The sequence below is a fragment of the Dioscorea cayenensis genome, chromosome 20 (genome assembly GCF_009730915.1).
Source record: "Dioscorea cayenensis subsp. rotundata cultivar TDr96_F1 chromosome 20, TDr96_F1_v2_PseudoChromosome.rev07_lg8_w22 25.fasta, whole genome shotgun sequence".
In the NCBI taxonomy this organism is placed as follows: Eukaryota; Viridiplantae; Streptophyta; class Magnoliopsida; order Dioscoreales; family Dioscoreaceae; genus Dioscorea; species Dioscorea cayenensis.
Window position 1 is genome coordinate 32,662,280 of NC_052490.1, and position 18,436 is coordinate 32,680,715.

The following is an 18,436-nucleotide window of genomic DNA, read 5'->3' on the forward strand; positions in this document are numbered from 1 at the left end:
AAATAATTAAAATTTTGACTTAATACCAACAACTTCTTGTTATGTTAATATCAAGTTTTACTAATGTGTTCATTTTAGAGAGGAACCAAAATCAACCCTCATAACTTACGCAAACTGAAGGCACATGTAATGTTAAGCTTCGTGATACGCTCCACCTCTCTGCACGTTATGACTTTTTTTAAATATGAGACACTTGTCATCTATTTGTAAATAATAATAATAAAAAAAAAATCTTATCCCACTTCAAAATTATGCCAAACTTAAGAGATTTAAATAAACCTTAGTTATTTAATTTTATTTTAAAATTCAAAATATTTTTTCAATCCTAAACAATCTAAAATTTTTGAAAAACCTTCAATATCATCATACGTACACCCTAGTTATTTAAATATTTTTTCTTTCAAGTCAAGAACAAATTTAATCCTACACATAATCAATCCTAATTCATCTAATATTCCTAATCTCACTAGGACTCAATTCCACATCATTAAAACTATAAATTACCACTCTATTACTCACTTAACCAACAATGGCCAGCGATATCGATACATACTGGTGCTACCGTCTCCAACCATCCTCCGGATCAACTGGTGATATCACCACCACCACCACCACCACCTCCAACCACCACCTCCGGCACCAAACAAACACCTCTTCTTCTTCTCAAATATCAATACTTGACTGAATATATTCATGACAGGGCCCGTTACGGGTTAGGATTTTCAACTTCCGTGACTTTGGGTCCAAGTGGATACCTGGCTAAAAATCTTGATTTATTTGCAAACAGACCATGTGCCATGTATACACTACTAAACATGATGACCGGAACCGAACTCTGGTCTACCATTCCCTCCAATTTCGGCCGTAACATGATCAGACAAATTGGTTATGCCATGTTGGGACATACACGTCCGCGAAATGGTACATATAATCATGTTAAGAATATTTGTCTCGAGTTAGATATTATTTTGTATCATCATATATATTGTCTATCACATTGATGATATTGATGATGATGATGAGTATGAAAGGGTTTTAAATGAGTCCTTTGATGTCGAACAAGCACATGTTGTTCTCCGGCCTGCACCGCCGGAGTTTTTGGAGAGTTTGGTGTCGATCGGAGGTGTGCACGGTTGAAACTAATATTGAATATCAATGCATGATTTGCATGGATGAGTTCGTTGTTGGTTCGAAAATTCAACGGTTACCTTGTTCACATTGTTTTCATGAAGATTGTATTTTTTTGCTGGTTTCGATCTAGATAAGACTACTTGTCCAATTTGTAGATATGGTCATGAACAATACAGTTTATCTGGAGTGGAATAGAAAAATTAAGTTTTATTTGTAATATTAATGAAACATATATGGAATTTAAATTAGATGCTTGTTATTATAGCTGTATATATTTATTTGCGAGTGTTCTAATGAAGATATGTGGGGTTTTAATAATATTAGAATTGTTATTTTGTTTATGAAAGAGTTTACAACCATTATTTTTATTTTTAATGTTTTGCATGGTATATTAGTCACAAACATATTAAGAAGAGGACCAACAAATTAATAAAGTGGAAATTGCCAAAAACACCTTGTAAGTTTGCAATATTCAAAAAAACACCCGATTAGTTTTTGCTGACTCAAAAAGCCCCTTCCTTTTGAATCTGATGATTTTTTTAAACCCCCAGACATCTAATAGTGATTGATAGAGTTAATTTGGAATTTTTTTGGATGAAATTGTCCCTTGCGTGGGAAGTTATGGCAAGTGTAGAGGGGTTTGACTATAATGCCCTTTGGAGTACGATGAGTTTCTATTTGAAAAATGAAGCTTCTATTTAAAATATGAGGTATGAGGTTACATTTTAAAAAAATGAGTTTCTTGTTTAAAAAAATGAGTTTTCTATTTAAAAAAATGAGTTTTTGTTTAAAAAAATTGAGTTTTTCGTTTTAAGAAATGAGTTTTCTGTTTAAGAAAAGAGGTTTTACATTTAAAAAAATGAGGTCTCTGTTTAAGAAATGAGTTTTTCGTTTAAGAAATGAGTTTTCGTTTAAGAAATGAGGGTTTTGTTTAAAAAAATGAGGTCTCTGTTTAAGAAATGAGTTTTTTTGTGGTGTATTTATCACCCTCAAAAATCTCTTTTATTGCAGATTGGATTTGGGCGAGTGAGGACAAAGCATGCGGCGCATAATCACGATCACGTTGCATGAAAAATGAGATTTCATGTTCGAGAGAAAAAGGTCTGACCTTTCGATGCCTTCGCTCGACGACGAGGAGCATGCGGTCTTCCCGAGGTCGACGGCGAAGAAGATGAAAGAGATGAGGGTCGACGGCGGGGAAGGCGATGAAGACGAAGGCGGCGAGATCGAGACCCTCATCGGGCGCCACTTCCTCCCTCCGTTCACTGTCAGCGACTTAGGCACCATGGATCCAAACCCGGGAATGATCCCTAACCCTAACCCTATTCGCTATCCATGTTGCGGTCTCCGCGATCGAGAATGGTTCCGTTCGAGTTCGACCCAGTCTTGTCCGAGCGTCGCCAGAAGACCTCACCACTCCGACCGCCGAGGGAGCGTCGCCAGCCGGATCGCCAGCGCCGATAAAGATTTCTCCTTTAAGACCCCGCATGAGCGGGGCCCTAGCCCGAGATCGCTCGCCCGGGATCCGGAGCTCGGCACTCAGCGTTCGCGAGATCGTGACGATGAGATACTCGATGTCCTTACTCAGTGAGGGTCTCGTTTAAAAAAATAAGCTCTCGTTTAAGAAATGAGTTCTCTGTTTAAGAAATGAGTTCTCTGTTTAAGAAATGAGTTCTCTGTTTATATGCTTGTTTGTCTTTGTTTAACTATCGATGTTTCTGTTTAATATATTGCGTTTACGTTTAAAAAAGTGCTTAAATATCGTTGTTTCTATTTAAATATGTACGAGTGCAACCTTTCGATGCCTTCGGCTCGACGACGAGGGAGCATCGCGGTCTTCCCAGGGTCGGCGGCGAAGAAGATGAAAAGAGATGAGGGTCGACGAGCGGGGAAGGCGATGAAGATGAAGGCGAAGCGGGCGAGATCGAACCCTCATCGGCACCGCTTCCTCCCTCCCGTTCCGTCACCGACTTAGGCGCCATGGATCGAAACCCCGGGAATGATCCCTAACCCCTAACCCTATTGCTATTCATGTTGCGGTCTCCGCGATTGAGAATGGTTCAGTTCGAGTTCGACCCGTCTTATCCGAAGCGTCGCCACGAAGACCTCACCACTCCGAGCCGAGGGAGCGTCGCCAGCCGGGATAGCCCAGCGCCTGATAAAGATTTCTCCTTTAAGACCCCACACATGGCGTACCTGCCGAGATCGCTCGCCCGGGATCCGGAGCTCGGGACTCAGCGTTCGCGCGAGATCGTGACGATGAGATACTCGATGTCCCTACTCAATGAGGGTTTCTGTTTAAAAAAATGAGGGTCTTTGTTTAAAAAAATAAGCTCTCTGTTTAAGAAATGAGTTCTCTGTTTATATGCTTGTTTGTCTTTTGTTTAACTATCGATGTTTTACGTTTTAATGTATTGCGTTTACGTTTAAAAAAAGTGCTTAAATATCGTTGTTTCTATTTAAATATGTCATGAGTGGCCAAGATTAATTGGTTTTATATCCGAGGATTAATTTATCATGTAAATATTTGTTTTTCGTTTAAATATTAATGTTTTTTTGTTTAAAAAAATGAGTTTTATGTTTAAAAAAATGAGGGTTTTCATTTAAGAAATGAGTTTTTACTGTTTAAGAAATGAGGTTTACATTTAAGAAATGAACTCTCTGTTTAAGAAATGAGTTCTATGTTTTTAAAAAAATGAGCTCTACGTTTAAGAAATGAGTACATGCAAAGGAATCGAAAAGAATGAAAAATGTATGTAAAAAGGTTTAAGAGCGATGATGGAATTTCATAATGCAGGGTAAAAAGGAAGTGAAACAATAAAGGAAGGGTTGTCTGAGGTATGCAAAACTCACAGGAGCTGTTTGGGAAGTTTTGAAATTATCGAGGGGTAAACAGTAATTTTCCCATTAATAAAACAACGGTTTTTATTCTTTACTATCAATATTTTAAAACAAACAAAAAATTTTAAAATATTAAGAAGTGGGCAATTATATTTTTATTGCTCACTTTGAGATTATAAAAATATAACATTTCTTTTATGATATTATTTAGCTTTGAAATTTATAAGAATTTTTCAATTGAATGAAGCATTACGTGACATTGCTTCTTATTCCTTCGTAAATTTTTGAGAAATGGGAGTTTATGGGGAAACTTTTATATAATAATTTATACTCATACAGAGACTAAATAAAGTGCTGTCGATATGTCCGAGTGGTTAAGGAGACAGACTCGAAATCTGTTGGGCTCTGCCTGCGCAGGTTCGAATCCTGCTGTCGACGCAATTTTTTCTTTTTCTTTTCAGTTTTTTTCTATTTTGTTATTATTATCAATTTATCATCTTCATCCTGAAGAGAAATTGACCAAAAAAATCCTCAGAATCAAAGCACAAGACGCTATTTCAGAACGCAAAACACACCCCATTAACACGACGGGGAACGAAGCATCATGGCCAATGAAACCCTAGCTTCGTCTTCTCCTTCCACGCCCAACGTCCCTCCAGAGCATGCTTGGATCGATGCCCATCGTGCTCTTCTTCCCCGATGGAACTCCTCTTCGTCGTCGTCGTCGTCGTCGTCCTCCTCCTCCTCCTTTCAGGTACCTTCGATGTTTGCTTTTAGGGTTTCAATCCTTCATCTCCTGATTCTTTTCGCCCTGTAGACAGCAATACCGATCTCGATATCGAGGGTGAACCAGTTCGACGCGGCGAGGCTTGATGTGGAGATGGCGGCCATGTTGAAAGAGCAGCTCGTCAAGGTCTTTTCAGTGATGAAGGTCCATCCTGATTCTTTCTTTCTTTTTTTGTTTTTTTTGTTTTTTTTTTTTTTTTAAATTTTTTTCTAAACAAATTGGTTTTTTTCTTGCGTGGTGTTTACTTGTGTTGTGTTGGGAATTAGCCAGGGTTCTTGTTTCAATACGAGGCAGAGCTTGATGCTTTCCTTGATTTCCTGATTTGGAGGTTCTCTATTTGGGTGGATAAGCCCACGCCTGGGAATGCTCTTATGAATTTGAGGTACAGGGATGAGCGCGCCATGGTAACCAGAGGGAAAGAAGGTTTCTTGCTTTTCTCTCTTCTAGTTTGATTTAGTTATCTATACTTGTGATTTTCGTATCTCTAGTTTTTGCCTTGTTAATGGTTCTGTGTTGAATCATGCTAGTGGCGCTGGTAGGTTATTTAGTTTTTTGCTTCATTTTAATGTTTTTTAAATTGTCAAAGTTGTTGCTTAGTAATCCTTTGCTATGTGGAGCTTCGTTTGATTGGTTTCCTATTGGAATAGTGAAGAGACTTGTTTTGAAAATCCAGCTTGCTTATTGTTTTACTTAAGTTTCATGTTGGTACTGAGACATTTAAATTTGCTAAGCTTTTGTTTAGCCTGGAGATTGGTACTGATACCTGCTTTGTTGATTCTGCAAGATGAAAGAAATTTAAAAACCCAAGATTATGCACTTGTCATCCTTAGACAATTACTTTCTAAAACTCAATAATGTTGTTGTGCTGCTAATCACAAATAATTGCTGTTGATACTTTAAGAGATATTCTTATTTGAACATCTCACCAATATGTTTCCTGTATGCTTGTCATTTGTGCTTATCATGTCACGGTAAAATGAGTACAGTTTCTGTTCGCTTTTGATTATTCATGAATGGAGAAAAATATTCTTATTCTTCTTGATTGCTCACTTTACCTTTAACTCTTGTCTAGTAAGAACCGGTGTAGAAGGTCAGGGGCTTTCAGTTTCTCAAAAAATCTGGTATTGTCTTGGTACGGTTGGTGGTCAGTATCTATGGGCACGCTTGCAAGCTTTTTCTGCTTTCCGTAGATGGGGTGATACTGAACAGGTCAAATTGTTCTTCTGTTTGAAATTAGTTCGTCATTTTTTTATCTTTTGCACTCCTCTATAATTATACTTTCTCCTTTTTTATTTAAACTTTAGATCTTTTGTCTGATTTGTCTTGTTGTGTTCTAGAGATCATTTGCACGGTACTTGTGGATTCTAATGCAACATGTGGAAGGCATTTATAAAGCTGCATCTTTTAGCAACCTGTTGTTATTTCTATATAATGGAAGGTAGGTTCTTTCATCATTTTCTGCCCACACATCAGACTTTTTTCAAATTTGTCCCACTCTTTTAAATCTAGAGTATTAATGTTCCAATTGAATCAAAATTTTTTATATTTCCTGGTGTATTTCTTTCTTAACACATAAATCAAAATGCTGGTGGGAAGTGTGAGTATCATAGATTATATTGCTTTAGATGGTCTTGCCTTTGTTTGATGCCTTCAATAGTAAGTTCCTTGGTTGCTTTCTGTTCAAATTTGTAAAATTTGTAATATTTCCCTGAGACTCTGTGCATATATGTGCGGTTATAAAAATTTCTCATTTTTTATCTTTTCTCATTGCTTGTGCGTAATGCAGGTATAGGACAATTATTGAGAGAGTGCTTCAAGCAAGGCTTGTATATGGAAGCCCCAATATGAATCGATCTGTAAGCTTTGAGTACATGAATCGGCAGTTAGTTTTGAATGAATTCTCTGTAAGTGCATCTTCTAATACTTTGGTTCTATTTTTTCTAAGAGTCCCTGGGGTTCTTCTCTAATTGTAGGGATATTAGTTGTTGGATGATTGTGATTGCTTCAGTCATAGAAAATGCTTTTTCTATTTTAAGCTATGCTTACTTTAACAATGATCTTCTGAAGGAACTTGGTCTAGATTGTGCTTAATTGGCTTCTAACTTTTTTAGTCATTGTCGGATTGGAGTTTTCTAGGAGTTATTCTTAAATTTCTTGTATGCTTTTTAAGTTTGATTCCTTTATTTTCTCCCTTTCCTTCCTCATGTGCTTCTTCTTGAAGATTGGGTGTGTTTCTTGGCTGTTTTAAGTTTAACTAAACATATTGCTTTGTCTATCCATTTTAGTTCAATGACACAGACTTAGCTTTACATAGACATCCTTTGGAATGATTAGAAACTAGGTCAACATAACTAATTCTCTAGTTACATTACATATATATTAATTCTGGGAAACATAAAAGGCATCAAGACATAGGAGTTTACCATATTTGCAATTAGTTATGACCTTTCAGTTGTGTATACATTGTCATTTTGTGTAGTTTGACCAAGTATTTGTGTTCCATATGAAACATCTCAGTATCCTGAGTCTCACTTTTTTCTATGTAATCGGCAGGAAATGTTGCTTTTGCTTCTTCCACTCCTCAAGTCATCCTCTATAAAAAAACTTCTTCTCCCATTCTCTAAAGAAAAGACTCCTGGATCTTCTAATGATGATGAGATGTGCCCCATATGCCTAAAAAGTCCCAGTACTCCATTTGTTGCACTTCCCTGTCAACACAGGTATGAATATTTGTATATGTATCAGTTCTGCCTTATAAAGAAAGGAAACTGGCATGACATTGCCACTCTGATTAATCATTTATCTTCCAACTCCTTACAATCCATCTCAAGACTCAAAAGCCAACTGTCAATTTGATCATCCAAGAGATTAATTTAACTGTGATGTAAATCGACAAGGCCCATTAGCTTACCCCGTTGGTTGTGACTTGTGATGGCTACCTCAGCAATTAAGCTCGCATTTATATTAGTTTCACTGATTAATAATCACAAAAACTTATCATGGACCATAAGGATTAGTTATGGTGTTGAGTGTTATATTATCATTATTTTATTCTAATATCTACTCTTCGAGAAAGCTAGCCTGTTTTGTTTTTGGTAACTTCTCACCAACACCAAGCTTACACATACATCTGCCACTTGCATGCATGCCAGCCTTACCTTCAATCGAGTCTATGCCTTGTTGAAAATGCATATAGTGTCCTATCTAAGAAATGCTGCCATTGAATATGATTTGAACCTTTCACGTAAGTAATCTGTGAATTCATCTGTTTTGGACAACAAGAAAGTATCATTATTTCACACAAGGCTATTTACTTGATCTCGTTCAAAGCAATGAAGTAACATGTATTTCTCCTAAACAGGTACTGTTATTACTGCATTAGCACTCGTGCCACTGCAGCTAACTCATATAGGTGCGCACGGTGTAATGAGACAGTTGGTGCCATTCAACGACATGGACTGACCAATAATCAGAAGTAGTTCTGTGAATCAATGGAATGGGAGAAGTTCAATAACATGTAGTGTATTTAATTGCTAGAGACCCACGCACTCAACAGAACATCACAAAATTTCAGGTAGGGATACTCGTGTAGATGCTTATTCTTTGAAACCGTTTGGTTCAGAAAACAGCCGAGTTTATTATGGATGTATAATCTTTATTCTTTCCATTCCATTTCAGTCCTTTGTTGGGCATAATTTTTAGTATAGTTTGGTATACTACTTTGTTTGAACAATCTGTTGTGTGGGTGCTACTATGTGGCAGATAATTTGATATTATGCTTATTACCAGCCGGTGAATGTAGGTTGGTAAGTATGATCATATTTGGTGAGTTAATGATGAATTTACTGTTCATTATGGTTTGAAGTGTTTTGCTATTGCTCTTTGTTGCTGTAATCTGTGAGATGGTTTTGTTGTCTTTGTCTAGAGTTTGTATATACTGCCTTGAATTAGCTTTCCGCCGCTCATTATATGAAAGTTAAGATAGACTAACAAGACTGAAATTATATTGCTTTTGTATCCATGAAAATCATTTTTATTTGAAATTATATATTGTGTGAAATGAGCAGCACTCCAATAAAAGCTGAGAAAAATGACGGTTTGTTTTGCTTGTAGTTGTATAACCTTATAAGAACAAGTAATTATTATTATAATGCTCATACAAAAATTCATTTTCCCCCATGTTTTTATATAAATAATAATTGTTTTCTTAGATATAAATAACAAGGAGGCTTTTGATTTGAAATTTTAAAAATTGAATTTTAACTACAGCAATGTTTCATAGGGGTATTTGATCAAGCATGTATCAGAAACTATTATTTACTTTCTGCAAAAGGAATACAAGAACTTTCTTCAAAGTGAAATCTTTTATTACTCCGAAGTGAATTCAAGTTACAATGAGGCGTGCAAAACCTACCAAGAGTGCACTTTAACTTTTCCTTTGTAAACAAACATTCGATCTATTTTAGTGTGCTGCAAAGCAGACTTAAAATGGGAATGACTCTCCAGAGCATTTTATTACAGGAATGATCTGAGATAACTTTTAAGCAATAGAATTTGCACATTTCTCACAAATAATTAACTTTCATGCATTGGCAACTCTAAGCAACTCCTCCCAATCAGTGATTTTGTCTCTGGGTTTACCTTTCAATTGACCTCTCAACTTCTCCTCAGAATCTATCTTTTGCCAGCCACTAAAAGGCACATAGTTTACACCTTTATTTTCTAGTATTTGGAGAAGCCCTTGTCTTCCTAACTTCTGTGAATCAGATATCAATAATCCTTTCTTTTCATCTTCCAAGATGCTCTCTACCTGCAAATACAGCAGACAGAATTCAATGCCAAAAAAACATACATAGATGAAAAAACAGGAAAGACGGAAAATTTAGTGAAGTCACAGCATGTATCTGGTACTAAAAATGGTCTAAACTTCTGATTAGTAGTAAATTTATTTCTTTTTTTGTATAAGTACGTACAGTTTCTTCAGCACAATAAAGGTTGGTGGCAATGATTCCTGTAGGTCCTCTTTTGAGCCATCCGACCACATACAAACCATGCTCCACGGCTGCATGCTCCGGTGGAGCTCCATTGACCACCCTGCCTCTGATATTTGGAACTATACCTGAGGGTGGGTGTTGGAGAAAACAAAATCAAGATTCAAATGCATTCCATATGATAATGTAGATTTTGAAGAGATATTCAATGCTCTTTCATTTGTGCTTAGTTATGACGTACCTTGATGCATGTCGAAAGGTAATCCATCCACTGGAACAGATTTGTAACCTATGCTTTTCAGCACCATCCTAGACATGCAAAATGAAATACAACTTAGTTAAACTATGTCACAAGGAGAAATTTCGAGTTGTTAAGTTGTCGTAATATGTCTAGCATCAGAAGGTTGCTTTTTAACATTAAAATCTCCTAAGATTTACATTCTTAATTTCTGAAAATAATTTACCCGCACTTGAGGTCATCAAACTGGCCTGTGCCAACAGCCACCTGTCTGCCAGATTCGCCATTTTCTACATCATTACATAATTCCATTTTAGAGACTCATTGATCAGAAGAAAATTACAGCTTAAGCCAACAAAATATTCTAAGAGAAGTTGATGGATAGTAAATAACCCAAACTTAAGTAAAATTATTAGAATTCTGACATATTTTGGGGTAAATCTTACCTTTCAAACTTGTCTTCTCCAAGCGTACACCACTGACGTGCAAGCCACTATCTGAAGGTAAGAACCTATCCGGCTTCCTGAAGAATATAAAGTGCAGTTCACGCTGGCCCTTGATGGCATTAGACCTGTGAGAAGCAGCTCTTTTTGCAAACAACTCGAAAACTCTTTTTCGGATTCTACTATTCTCTAATTCCATCTACAATCAACACAAACAAGGTCTCAAATTTTGAGTTTCCAGTAAATTAAGAGTGTTTACATGCACACAAATAATGCATATTCAATCCTAACAGTAATACAAATTGTGGTAAACATAGAATATTTAATTTTCAAGGCAAAGCGTCTTACATCTGGAAACATTTCTCATTTAATATCAGAACAACAGATGAATGAAAAAGTTTCAAAATTGCAATGCATTACACTATTGTGTACGGTAGTAAATAATTACCTCATCTGTCTGTGATTTAACTAAGTCGGATTCTTGAATGTGAACATACAGATCTTTTATACCTGCAAAACATTTCCCAAATTGTCAAGAAGATGGAACACAAGCAGACGAAAGAACTCCATGCAATCTCAATCTATGCTAGTATTTACAGTCAAATAAGTTTGGTGCCTGTATAGTTGTACAATAGGTCTTCGAAGTCAAAATGGGTAAGTGGCCTGCTTCTCTAGCATAGTTTCTTAAAAGTGAAATCTACAACATACTTCAACTTTCAGAAGATCTGAAGGTTCCGAGAATTCGAGAGAAGAAGCTATTTATCAATTTATGCTCAAGCAGGCTTTCCCCAGGGGGGCCATGCCAAATCTTCAGGTTTGTTTTTAGAGTGCATAACTGTCTAGGTAAAAGTCAAGTTCACTTTGTAGAACAGTATGTATGCATAGAATTGTACCAAGAATTTCACGAAGTTCCTTTGCAGTGCAAGCTGCCTGTGCTGGACCACGTCTTCCAACCAAGTATACTTTCCTGCAAAAATAAAGAATAGCATTACAGAAACATTTAGTACTTTTTTAGCAATAGTTATTGGTGTCAAGGAAACCTTATAGTGCTCTCCTGGAGAGCAGCAAGGGCATGGTCAGCGATATCTGTTGCAGCTAATTCAGCTGTGGGCCGTAGAAGAATTCGAGCAACATCAAGAGCCACATTGCCCTAAAAGTGAGCATAACAACTATTAGAATAGGCTGCTTTCTGAAATATTATCAATGGTGCCCTTTTTCTTTCACTAAACAGAAAGGAAAAAATGCTAGAAACATGAAGGATGGAGGGTTGTCAAGATGAAGAGAAGAGAAGCTGTGTAAATATTTAATTGTTCGGACATAATAACAAGTAGTTACTAATGAGAACCTAGTTTTAGCAGCTGATCTAAATAGATTCTGTTTGCAGAAAGCCAAGTGTTGAGTTCATAATAATTATAGGCCACCTAATTAATATACAAAATAATCCTCAACGCTCAATTTAGCCATTTCCAACTGTAAAGGAAAAATAATGTAATCAATCGTCCCAAACAGATCTTATGAAGATACCTGGCCAAGAACTACAGCAGCATCGGTGCTTTTCAAATCAATAGGCATTGCTTTGCAATCAGGGTGTCCATTATACCACCAGACAAACTCTCTAGCAGAGTATACTCCTCCCAGATCCTAAAATCCAAGAAAAAAAATGTCAAAAAAAAAGAGAGAGTGCACTCTTTTGTTAAAGATCACATATGATAACACAAAGAATGGTCCATTCTTCGCGACTAATTAAACAATACAAAGATTGGAAAACTATATTACTTGCCCTCACCACACAAAACAGAGTCCTAAATTCTGCCCGCATGACAAAAACATGTGGAAACATTACTTTCCAGCATAATATATTTCAGATTACTGCCATTTACCCCTTTAGCAAAAAGTTCTTTTGTTGTCTAATTGGACCATTCCCTGTTCCCCAACACAATCCCATATATCTTTTGCAAGTCTTGGAAATGCAATCTGAATAACCATCAACTATTAATCATAGAGCTACATTGTAAAACAGCAACTTTCTATAATTCCTAATTCCTAACAACCTCAAACAAGAAAAAACCAAATCAATAACTTGTAAGTAGGTGCAAGTAGTGCATACTTCCCCAGGTACACCAAGAGATCTGTCACTTTCTGCACCATAAGCAAGCACAACCTGTCCATCAACACATGCCAGTAAGGCATAAAATCAAACAGGTAGCATGCAAGCAATCACAACCCAAAAAAAGAAGGATTGCAAATCCAACCACATCATACAGCTGACGAAGCTCCGACAGAGAAACACCATGACTTCCAAGCGACACATTCCCAAAGAACGAGCACCTTTCGTTCCCCGCCACCCGAGAGAACTGGTTCACCACTATCTGCCGCCATGTTTCTGACACAACTAAGCCCAATTCAAAAACGAAATTTTTTACTTATTACCCCTCAAAAAATTCAAACTTTCTCAGCTGTTCACTTGTAATTCCGAGAAAAAACAAAGAATAACAAGAAATTTCAAGCTTTTCAAGAGGGTAATAAGAGAAGAGGTTTAAAAAAAAAAAAACACAGATCAAAAGCACTCTTCATTCCCACCTTCGTCTCAGGATGATCTGGCGCAACACCAGAGCGAACCAATCCGAATGGCGTCGGTAGCCTATCAATGATGTCAACCTTCGCCGCTTTCATGCCCTTTCAACATCTACAATAATCACCATCCAAAAACAAAAACCATCATAAAAAACACATTTTCATAGAAAAGCTTCAATTAAAAACTACAGTGAATACCTTCTCGGCAGTGTAGAAGCCAGCAGGACCACTACCGACGACGCATACATTGAACTGATCGGAGCGCAGAGAGGAAAAGCTCCTCGCAATCAAACTCCTCCCCCGATGAAAAAATGGGAACATTTTTAGCGTTTTCTAGTGCGATTAATGGTGGAAAACTAGAAAAGACGACGAACTCGGAGGCCGCGAATGGCAGCGGATTCCGGTTTGGTGTTTGCGGAGACGAAGACGCGATTCGGGTCGGATCCTTTTTCCAGATCCGAATAACATCCGAAATTCGTATTAGCCCGTTGGGCCCAATTTTTTCGGCCCATAGAGCATCATACTTGAATTAGATGATATTAAAGTAAAATTTTCATTTGAAATTAATAATTAACTTGATAATAATTTTCTTTCATGTTTTATTAGATTCGGAAATAGTTCTTTCATGATATATATACTAATAAAATTTAAAATTTAAATATTTTCTAAGTCTATATTAGATAGCTATTTAATTTATTTATAAATTGTCTTTATATAAAGTTATGATCACTTTAATAAAACCCCTTTTTTTCAGGTGATGTGTCATGATATATATGACTAATGAAGGAGTATCAAATACTAGTTTGGCAACACTTTAGTCAATTAACTTCCAGCCCTATGGCTCTTATATATATATATATATATATATATATATATCTTTATACAAAGTTATCACTTTTTTTCTCTTTTCTTAATGTGACATTGTAAACAATGAAGAGGTACCACGTTCATATTTTGGTAACGCGTAAGTCAATCAGTTTCCATCATATTGCTACTTTATGTATAAATTATCTTTATACAAAGTCATAACTTTTTTTCTAACCTAAATACATACACAAGAGTACTCTTGATCCTTTTCTAATGTGTATAAGTATCTATATTCAAATCTCATTTACTCAACAAAGGTTGTACAAGTCACAAAGGCTTAAGTCATTTAAATAAATGACTTTGAGTTTAAATCATTGTGTATTTTTTTTATAAAACTTGTAATATATAGATCACTATGGGCTTTCATGAAACAAAGAGCTTATATTAAATTAAAAAAACTCATTAAGCCTAGAGTATTGTGAATTGGGTAGGATTGTCATTAAGAAGGTTATTCCTCTGGTGCTAAGGTAATAGACCTTAGGAATGTCTTTTTAGTGGGCTACTTTGATAAGTAGTAGCATATACATAGTTATATATTCCTAGGGATCACAAAAGAGCAATTAACAATGCATGGGAGGCAAGCATGCATGCATGGAATGGTAAAAGAGAACATCACGCTCTTCTTTTGGAGAAAGTTTTGAGTATTATTATAGATCCTTGAAAGTTGAAATACCCACTTATTTCATTAGAAACAATGTAGATGCTCTTAGATAGTACAAAGCATGCTTCTATGGAGACATAACACTTGATGAGTTACATTGCATGTTTCAATGAACAAGTTAAGAATCCCTAGGCATATATATAAATCTTATCTTTTTATATGTAAAGGATAAAAACTTTGGTTTTTTCTATGGTATGTCAAGTTCTGAGCCAATGAAGAACATGAAGCACCTTCCATGAATGTATCCTGGTTTCAAGCTTCTTGTACAAAGGAAAGGAGACATCATGCATAGGGAAGGGTGACCACTTGCATGCCTGCTTAATAATCTTAAAGCATAGAGAAGAAGTACAAGGTAAAAGAAAGTGAAAAGGAGTTAAAGATACAGGGAAAGCAAAAGCTAAAACTAAATAAAGGTGGCAACAACTTAAACTATACATATACTTGTATGTATGTATGTACTTCTATACATATATATATATATATATCTATATATCAAGTGCTAGATTTTAACATATGTATCTTTGAGTTCATTATTACCAAGAACCTTTACATATATATAAATATGATATATCCTCATGAAAAATGAAGACTGATATGTTTAATTAATCTGAAAGCTTGTTGAATCTTAGAGGTTAAGGGAGTATAGAGAGGAAAAAGGAAGAGAGGAAAGCAAGATTCTTGTCACCATGTTTAAAGTGCTACTATAAAATGATAAAGGAGGAATATAACAAAGTTAGAAGAAGCCAAATAAGACTAGAACTTGACCATGAGGGGAGTTAAAAAGTTAAAGTTGTCAATTAAAAAGGGAAAAGTGAGAGTCCCTGACAAAGATTTCAAGGCAGTGCATGTACTACATCCTATCCCAAAAATCCCTAAAACCCTCCCTAAGGTTTTGTAAGAGCAATCCATATATCCCCATGTTTTCTTCTCCAACTTCTGAATTCATTTGTTAATAATTAATGCCTTCTTATTTAACTTATTATTGAGTGTACAGTAACACATGTCATATATACTGTTGTGGTTTTTCTTCATATATATATATATATATGCATGCATGCCTCAAGTGGATCTTTGCACATTATCATGAGTTATGGAGTGAGTGTCTATGTATATATATATATAGATAGTTTGAATCTAGATAGGTTCATGAATTTGCATGAATTGTTTTTTATTTAGGGTTAAAAGGAGCATCCATGAAGTCCCAATCAAGCCATCAAATATATGTATCACAAGGACTAAAGTGGAAAGAGGCTTGTTGGTCCCAAGCTTCTATTCACCTAACAAATATGATTCTACTTTTTTCTTTGTCTTTTACACAGCCTTTCATAAACCTTTAACCCTAACCCTAACCCTAACCCTAACCCTAATCAATATACTTCTTTTTTTCAACAGAAAAACAGTGCCACAAGCTGTTTTCTGCCCCACTCTGAGATAAAGCAAGCAAGAGATTTTCTTTCCTGAAGAAAGCATGGAGAGAAAGAAAGTGAGTACACAATAAAGAAAATGAAGTGGTGCAAAGGAAGGAAAACCAAAGACCCCATCCCATAATATCATTCTGGTACTCCAAACAGCCCCTGTGCTTTCTTCTCCCAAAAGCTCATATCCAAAGAAGCCAAGAATGCAAAGCATTAATTGATCACTGATTGATCACTTGAGAGAAGAACAACCAAAGGCTAAACAAGTGAATAACACACCTCATCTGCATTGCAGCATATGGTGCATGGGAGCTAGAGAGCTCTGAGCAGCTGGTTCAACATGGAGAATTTAAGGCCACCTTCTCAACACTCTTCAACTCTTCTACCTTCTTTTTCTTCTACTGCTTCTTCTTCTTCTTCTTCTTCTTCTTCACTTTCATCCACTTCTCTATCAAATAGTTTCCTTCCCTTCATCCCATGGTTTGAGAGTCAAGAGCTATCTGATTCATGGGGCCAACTCTTACTGTATATATGCCCTCTCTCTCCTGTTGCTTGTTGCTTGTTGCTAAGTGTTTACTAACATTAATTTGTTTTTGCATGGTGGACATATAGCGGAGGGCCTTTTGGAAGAAGAGGACAGGTGTACCTTCACAAGCTACCAAACTAAGATGAGGGAGAATTGGAAAAATCAACTCATATGGCAACCATTCATGAACCCACATGAGACTGGCTTGAGTGGCTTATCTTATCACTTACATGCAAATGAAGAACTTCACAGAACTCCATGGAGTACCACTACAGCAACTAGTCCAATCTTATCTACTCCTTCTCTAAAGTCCTGTGCTACAAGTCCCAGCAGCAGTTCCATGTTGGACTTCTCAAACAGTTTGCCAGCAGAAATAAAGGTTCACAAACTAGACCACTCAATATCTGAGGTGAGATAGAGCTCATAATTCTAAACATAATTATAAGCTTTTGATCAACTGATTATTCATGAGTTTTAATTAATTTCTCCTAAAGTGCAACAGCATCATAACATCTAATGCAACTTTCAAGAAAGCTAGAACAGAAACCTCCTCCTCCTCTTCCTCTGCACAATCAACTTTCAAGGTACTTAATTTGATTAATATCATGAACTTGTGATGTATGTGTGTGTGTGTCTGTGTAATTATATATATATAAAGATTTCTGATTCATTGTTACAGGTGAGGAAGGAGAAGTTGGGAGATAGGATCACTGCTCTACATCAACTAGTTTCCCCATTTGGAAAAGTATAGAAATTATTCACTCTTTAGTATAATTTACATACCCCACCACCTTTGTGTATACATATATATATATATACATTATATAATTATATTTGAAGGCATCATCTTTGCTTTTGGTGTTGAAATAAAGGTCTGACATGGATTCCTTTTTCCAGACTGACACTGCATCTGTACTCTTAGAAGCTATTGGCTACATTAGATTCCTCCAAAACCAGATTGAGGTCTTTCTCTTTCTCTTTCTCCTTCTCCTTCCACAGTTATCACTCCAATGAAGCTCAGATAGTTTCAGAGCATGCAATTAAAGCAGTTGCAGACTTGCAGTGCATGTCTGACTAGTCATGTGTGCATGGCTTCTTTCTGATCCCTCCCTCTCTCTATCTCTAACACAAACACTTTGAATGCCTTCTCTCATGCAGGCTTTAAGCTCCCCATACTTGGTCACTGGCCCTGGAAACATGAAGCATCATTCTGTAAGTTTAACTTCTATATATATATATATATAATTTATACTAGTTAAAAAAGAATGACTAAAGAAGTAATGGAATAAAGCTAATGAACTTTACAGGCTTTCAGAATCTGCAGCTTTGCATGCACTTGAAGCATCCAATGTTTAATTTGATATTGTTTTAATTTGTTGATCACTTGGTTGGTGATTTTAGGGAGTTCATGGGGAGGCAAAGGAGGACTTGAAGAGCAGAGGACTTTGCCTTGTTCCTATATCTTATACTTTACACTACGGGAGTGAAAATGGAGCTGATTATTGGGCTCCATCAAGTACTTGAGAATTAAACACTATTGTTAAGTGTATCATTATCTTTAATTATGTTCATTTGGCTAGCTCCCTTTGTTAATTGGCCCTGATTATTAATATTGTTTAATGTTTAATAGAAATTTAACGTCAAAATAGTCATGCTTTCTAATGTACAATTCTGTTTAATCAATGGAAGGAAGGATATCATTTATGATTTTTTTTTTTTTAAAGATTACTCTTGTTTTCTTGCAACGGCCATGAATCAACACTATCAAGTAAATATTTACATATATTGTGTGAATCTATTATTATTCTATATTAGATGATATTATCATTAAAAAATAATATTATATATTTAGAACATTCCAACAAAACAAGCAATGCCAAAACTTCAAAAAACTAATGTTTTGGTATATTTAGATAAATATTTTTGCATTTGAATTTCTGCATCCATATGGATGGAAAATGA

At 36.0% G+C, this 18,436-nt stretch overlaps 3 protein-coding genes and 1 non-coding gene across 5 annotated transcripts; 3 read left to right on the forward strand and 1 right to left on the reverse strand.

Annotated features, from left to right (window-relative positions):
- Positions 1-4,328: 4,328 nt before the first annotated feature.
- Positions 4,329-4,410, forward strand: TRNAS-CGA. Its single transcript has one exon. It is a non-coding gene; the product is annotated as a tRNA-Ser (tRNA).
- A 67-nt stretch (positions 4,411-4,477) lies between these two features.
- On the forward strand, positions 4,478-8,608 carry LOC120251956 (peroxisome biogenesis protein 2). The gene is made up of 8 exons (XM_039260610.1): positions 4,478-4,726; positions 4,790-4,903; positions 5,026-5,182; positions 5,832-5,968; positions 6,097-6,197; positions 6,546-6,663; positions 7,313-7,479; positions 8,121-8,608. The coding sequence occupies exons 1-8, from the start codon at positions 4,577-4,579 to the stop codon at positions 8,236-8,238; spliced, it is 1,062 nt and encodes a 353-aa protein (XP_039116544.1). The 5' UTR covers positions 4,478-4,576; the 3' UTR covers positions 8,239-8,608.
- Positions 8,609-9,119: 511 nt separating this feature from the next.
- Positions 9,120-13,445, reverse strand: LOC120251137 (NADPH:adrenodoxin oxidoreductase, mitochondrial). Of its 2 annotated transcripts, none has more exons than XM_039259678.1 (13): positions 13,204-13,445; positions 13,012-13,117; positions 12,684-12,800; positions 12,539-12,592; positions 11,956-12,072; positions 11,472-11,581; positions 11,325-11,398; positions 10,880-10,941; positions 10,435-10,630; positions 10,215-10,278; positions 9,992-10,059; positions 9,733-9,878; positions 9,120-9,569 (listed from the first exon to the last, which is right to left on the reverse strand). In XM_039259678.1, the coding sequence occupies exons 2-13, from the start codon at positions 13,102-13,104 to the stop codon at positions 9,342-9,344; spliced, it is 1,329 nt and encodes a 442-aa protein (XP_039115612.1). In that variant the 5' UTR covers positions 13,105-13,117; positions 13,204-13,445; the 3' UTR covers positions 9,120-9,341. The 2 variants fall into 2 exon arrangements, with proteins under 2 accessions (XP_039115612.1, XP_039115613.1); XM_039259679.1 differs by having other exon boundaries at positions 13,012-13,107; positions 13,195-13,445.
- LOC120251473 (transcription factor bHLH68-like) lies at positions 13,393-18,163 on the forward strand. Its single transcript, XM_039259988.1, has 8 exons — positions 13,393-13,408; positions 16,303-16,473; positions 16,561-16,883; positions 16,969-17,058; positions 17,154-17,219; positions 17,372-17,437; positions 17,633-17,686; positions 17,876-18,163. The coding sequence occupies exons 1-8, from the start codon at positions 13,393-13,395 to the stop codon at positions 17,996-17,998; spliced, it is 909 nt and encodes a 302-aa protein (XP_039115922.1). The 3' UTR covers positions 17,999-18,163.
- The last annotated feature ends 273 nt before the right edge of the window (positions 18,164-18,436 follow it).

Bases quoted from the DNA above. Each gene is read 5' to 3' on its own strand.
- LOC120251956 (XM_039260610.1), top strand. From the start codon at position 4,577: ATGGCCAATGAAACCCTAGCTTCGTCTTCTCCTTCCACGCCCAACGTC. The intron at 4,727-4,789 runs GTACCTTCGATG...TTCGCCCTGTAG, and splicing joins CCTCCTCCTCCTCCTTTCAG to ACAGCAATACCGATCTCGAT. The intron at 5,969-6,096 runs GTCAAATTGTTC...GTTGTGTTCTAG, and splicing joins GATGGGGTGATACTGAACAG to AGATCATTTGCACGGTACTT.
- LOC120251137 (XM_039259679.1), bottom strand. From the start codon at position 13,326: ATGTTCCCATTTTTTCATCGGGGGAGGAGTTTGATTGCGAGGAGCTTT. The intron at 11,399-11,471 runs GTTTCCTTGACA...TTATTTTTGCAG, and splicing joins CTCCAGGAGAGCACTATAAG to GAAAGTATACTTGGTTGGAA. The intron at 10,631-10,879 runs GTAATTATTTAC...TGTTGATTGTAG, and splicing joins TTAAATCACAGACAGATGAG to ATGGAATTAGAGAATAGTAG.
- LOC120251473 (XM_039259988.1), top strand. The intron at 16,474-16,560 runs GTATATATGCCC...GTGGACATATAG, and splicing joins TCATGGGGCCAACTCTTACT to CGGAGGGCCTTTTGGAAGAA. The intron at 17,220-17,371 runs GTATAGAAATTA...TCCTTTTTCCAG, and splicing joins TAGTTTCCCCATTTGGAAAA to ACTGACACTGCATCTGTACT.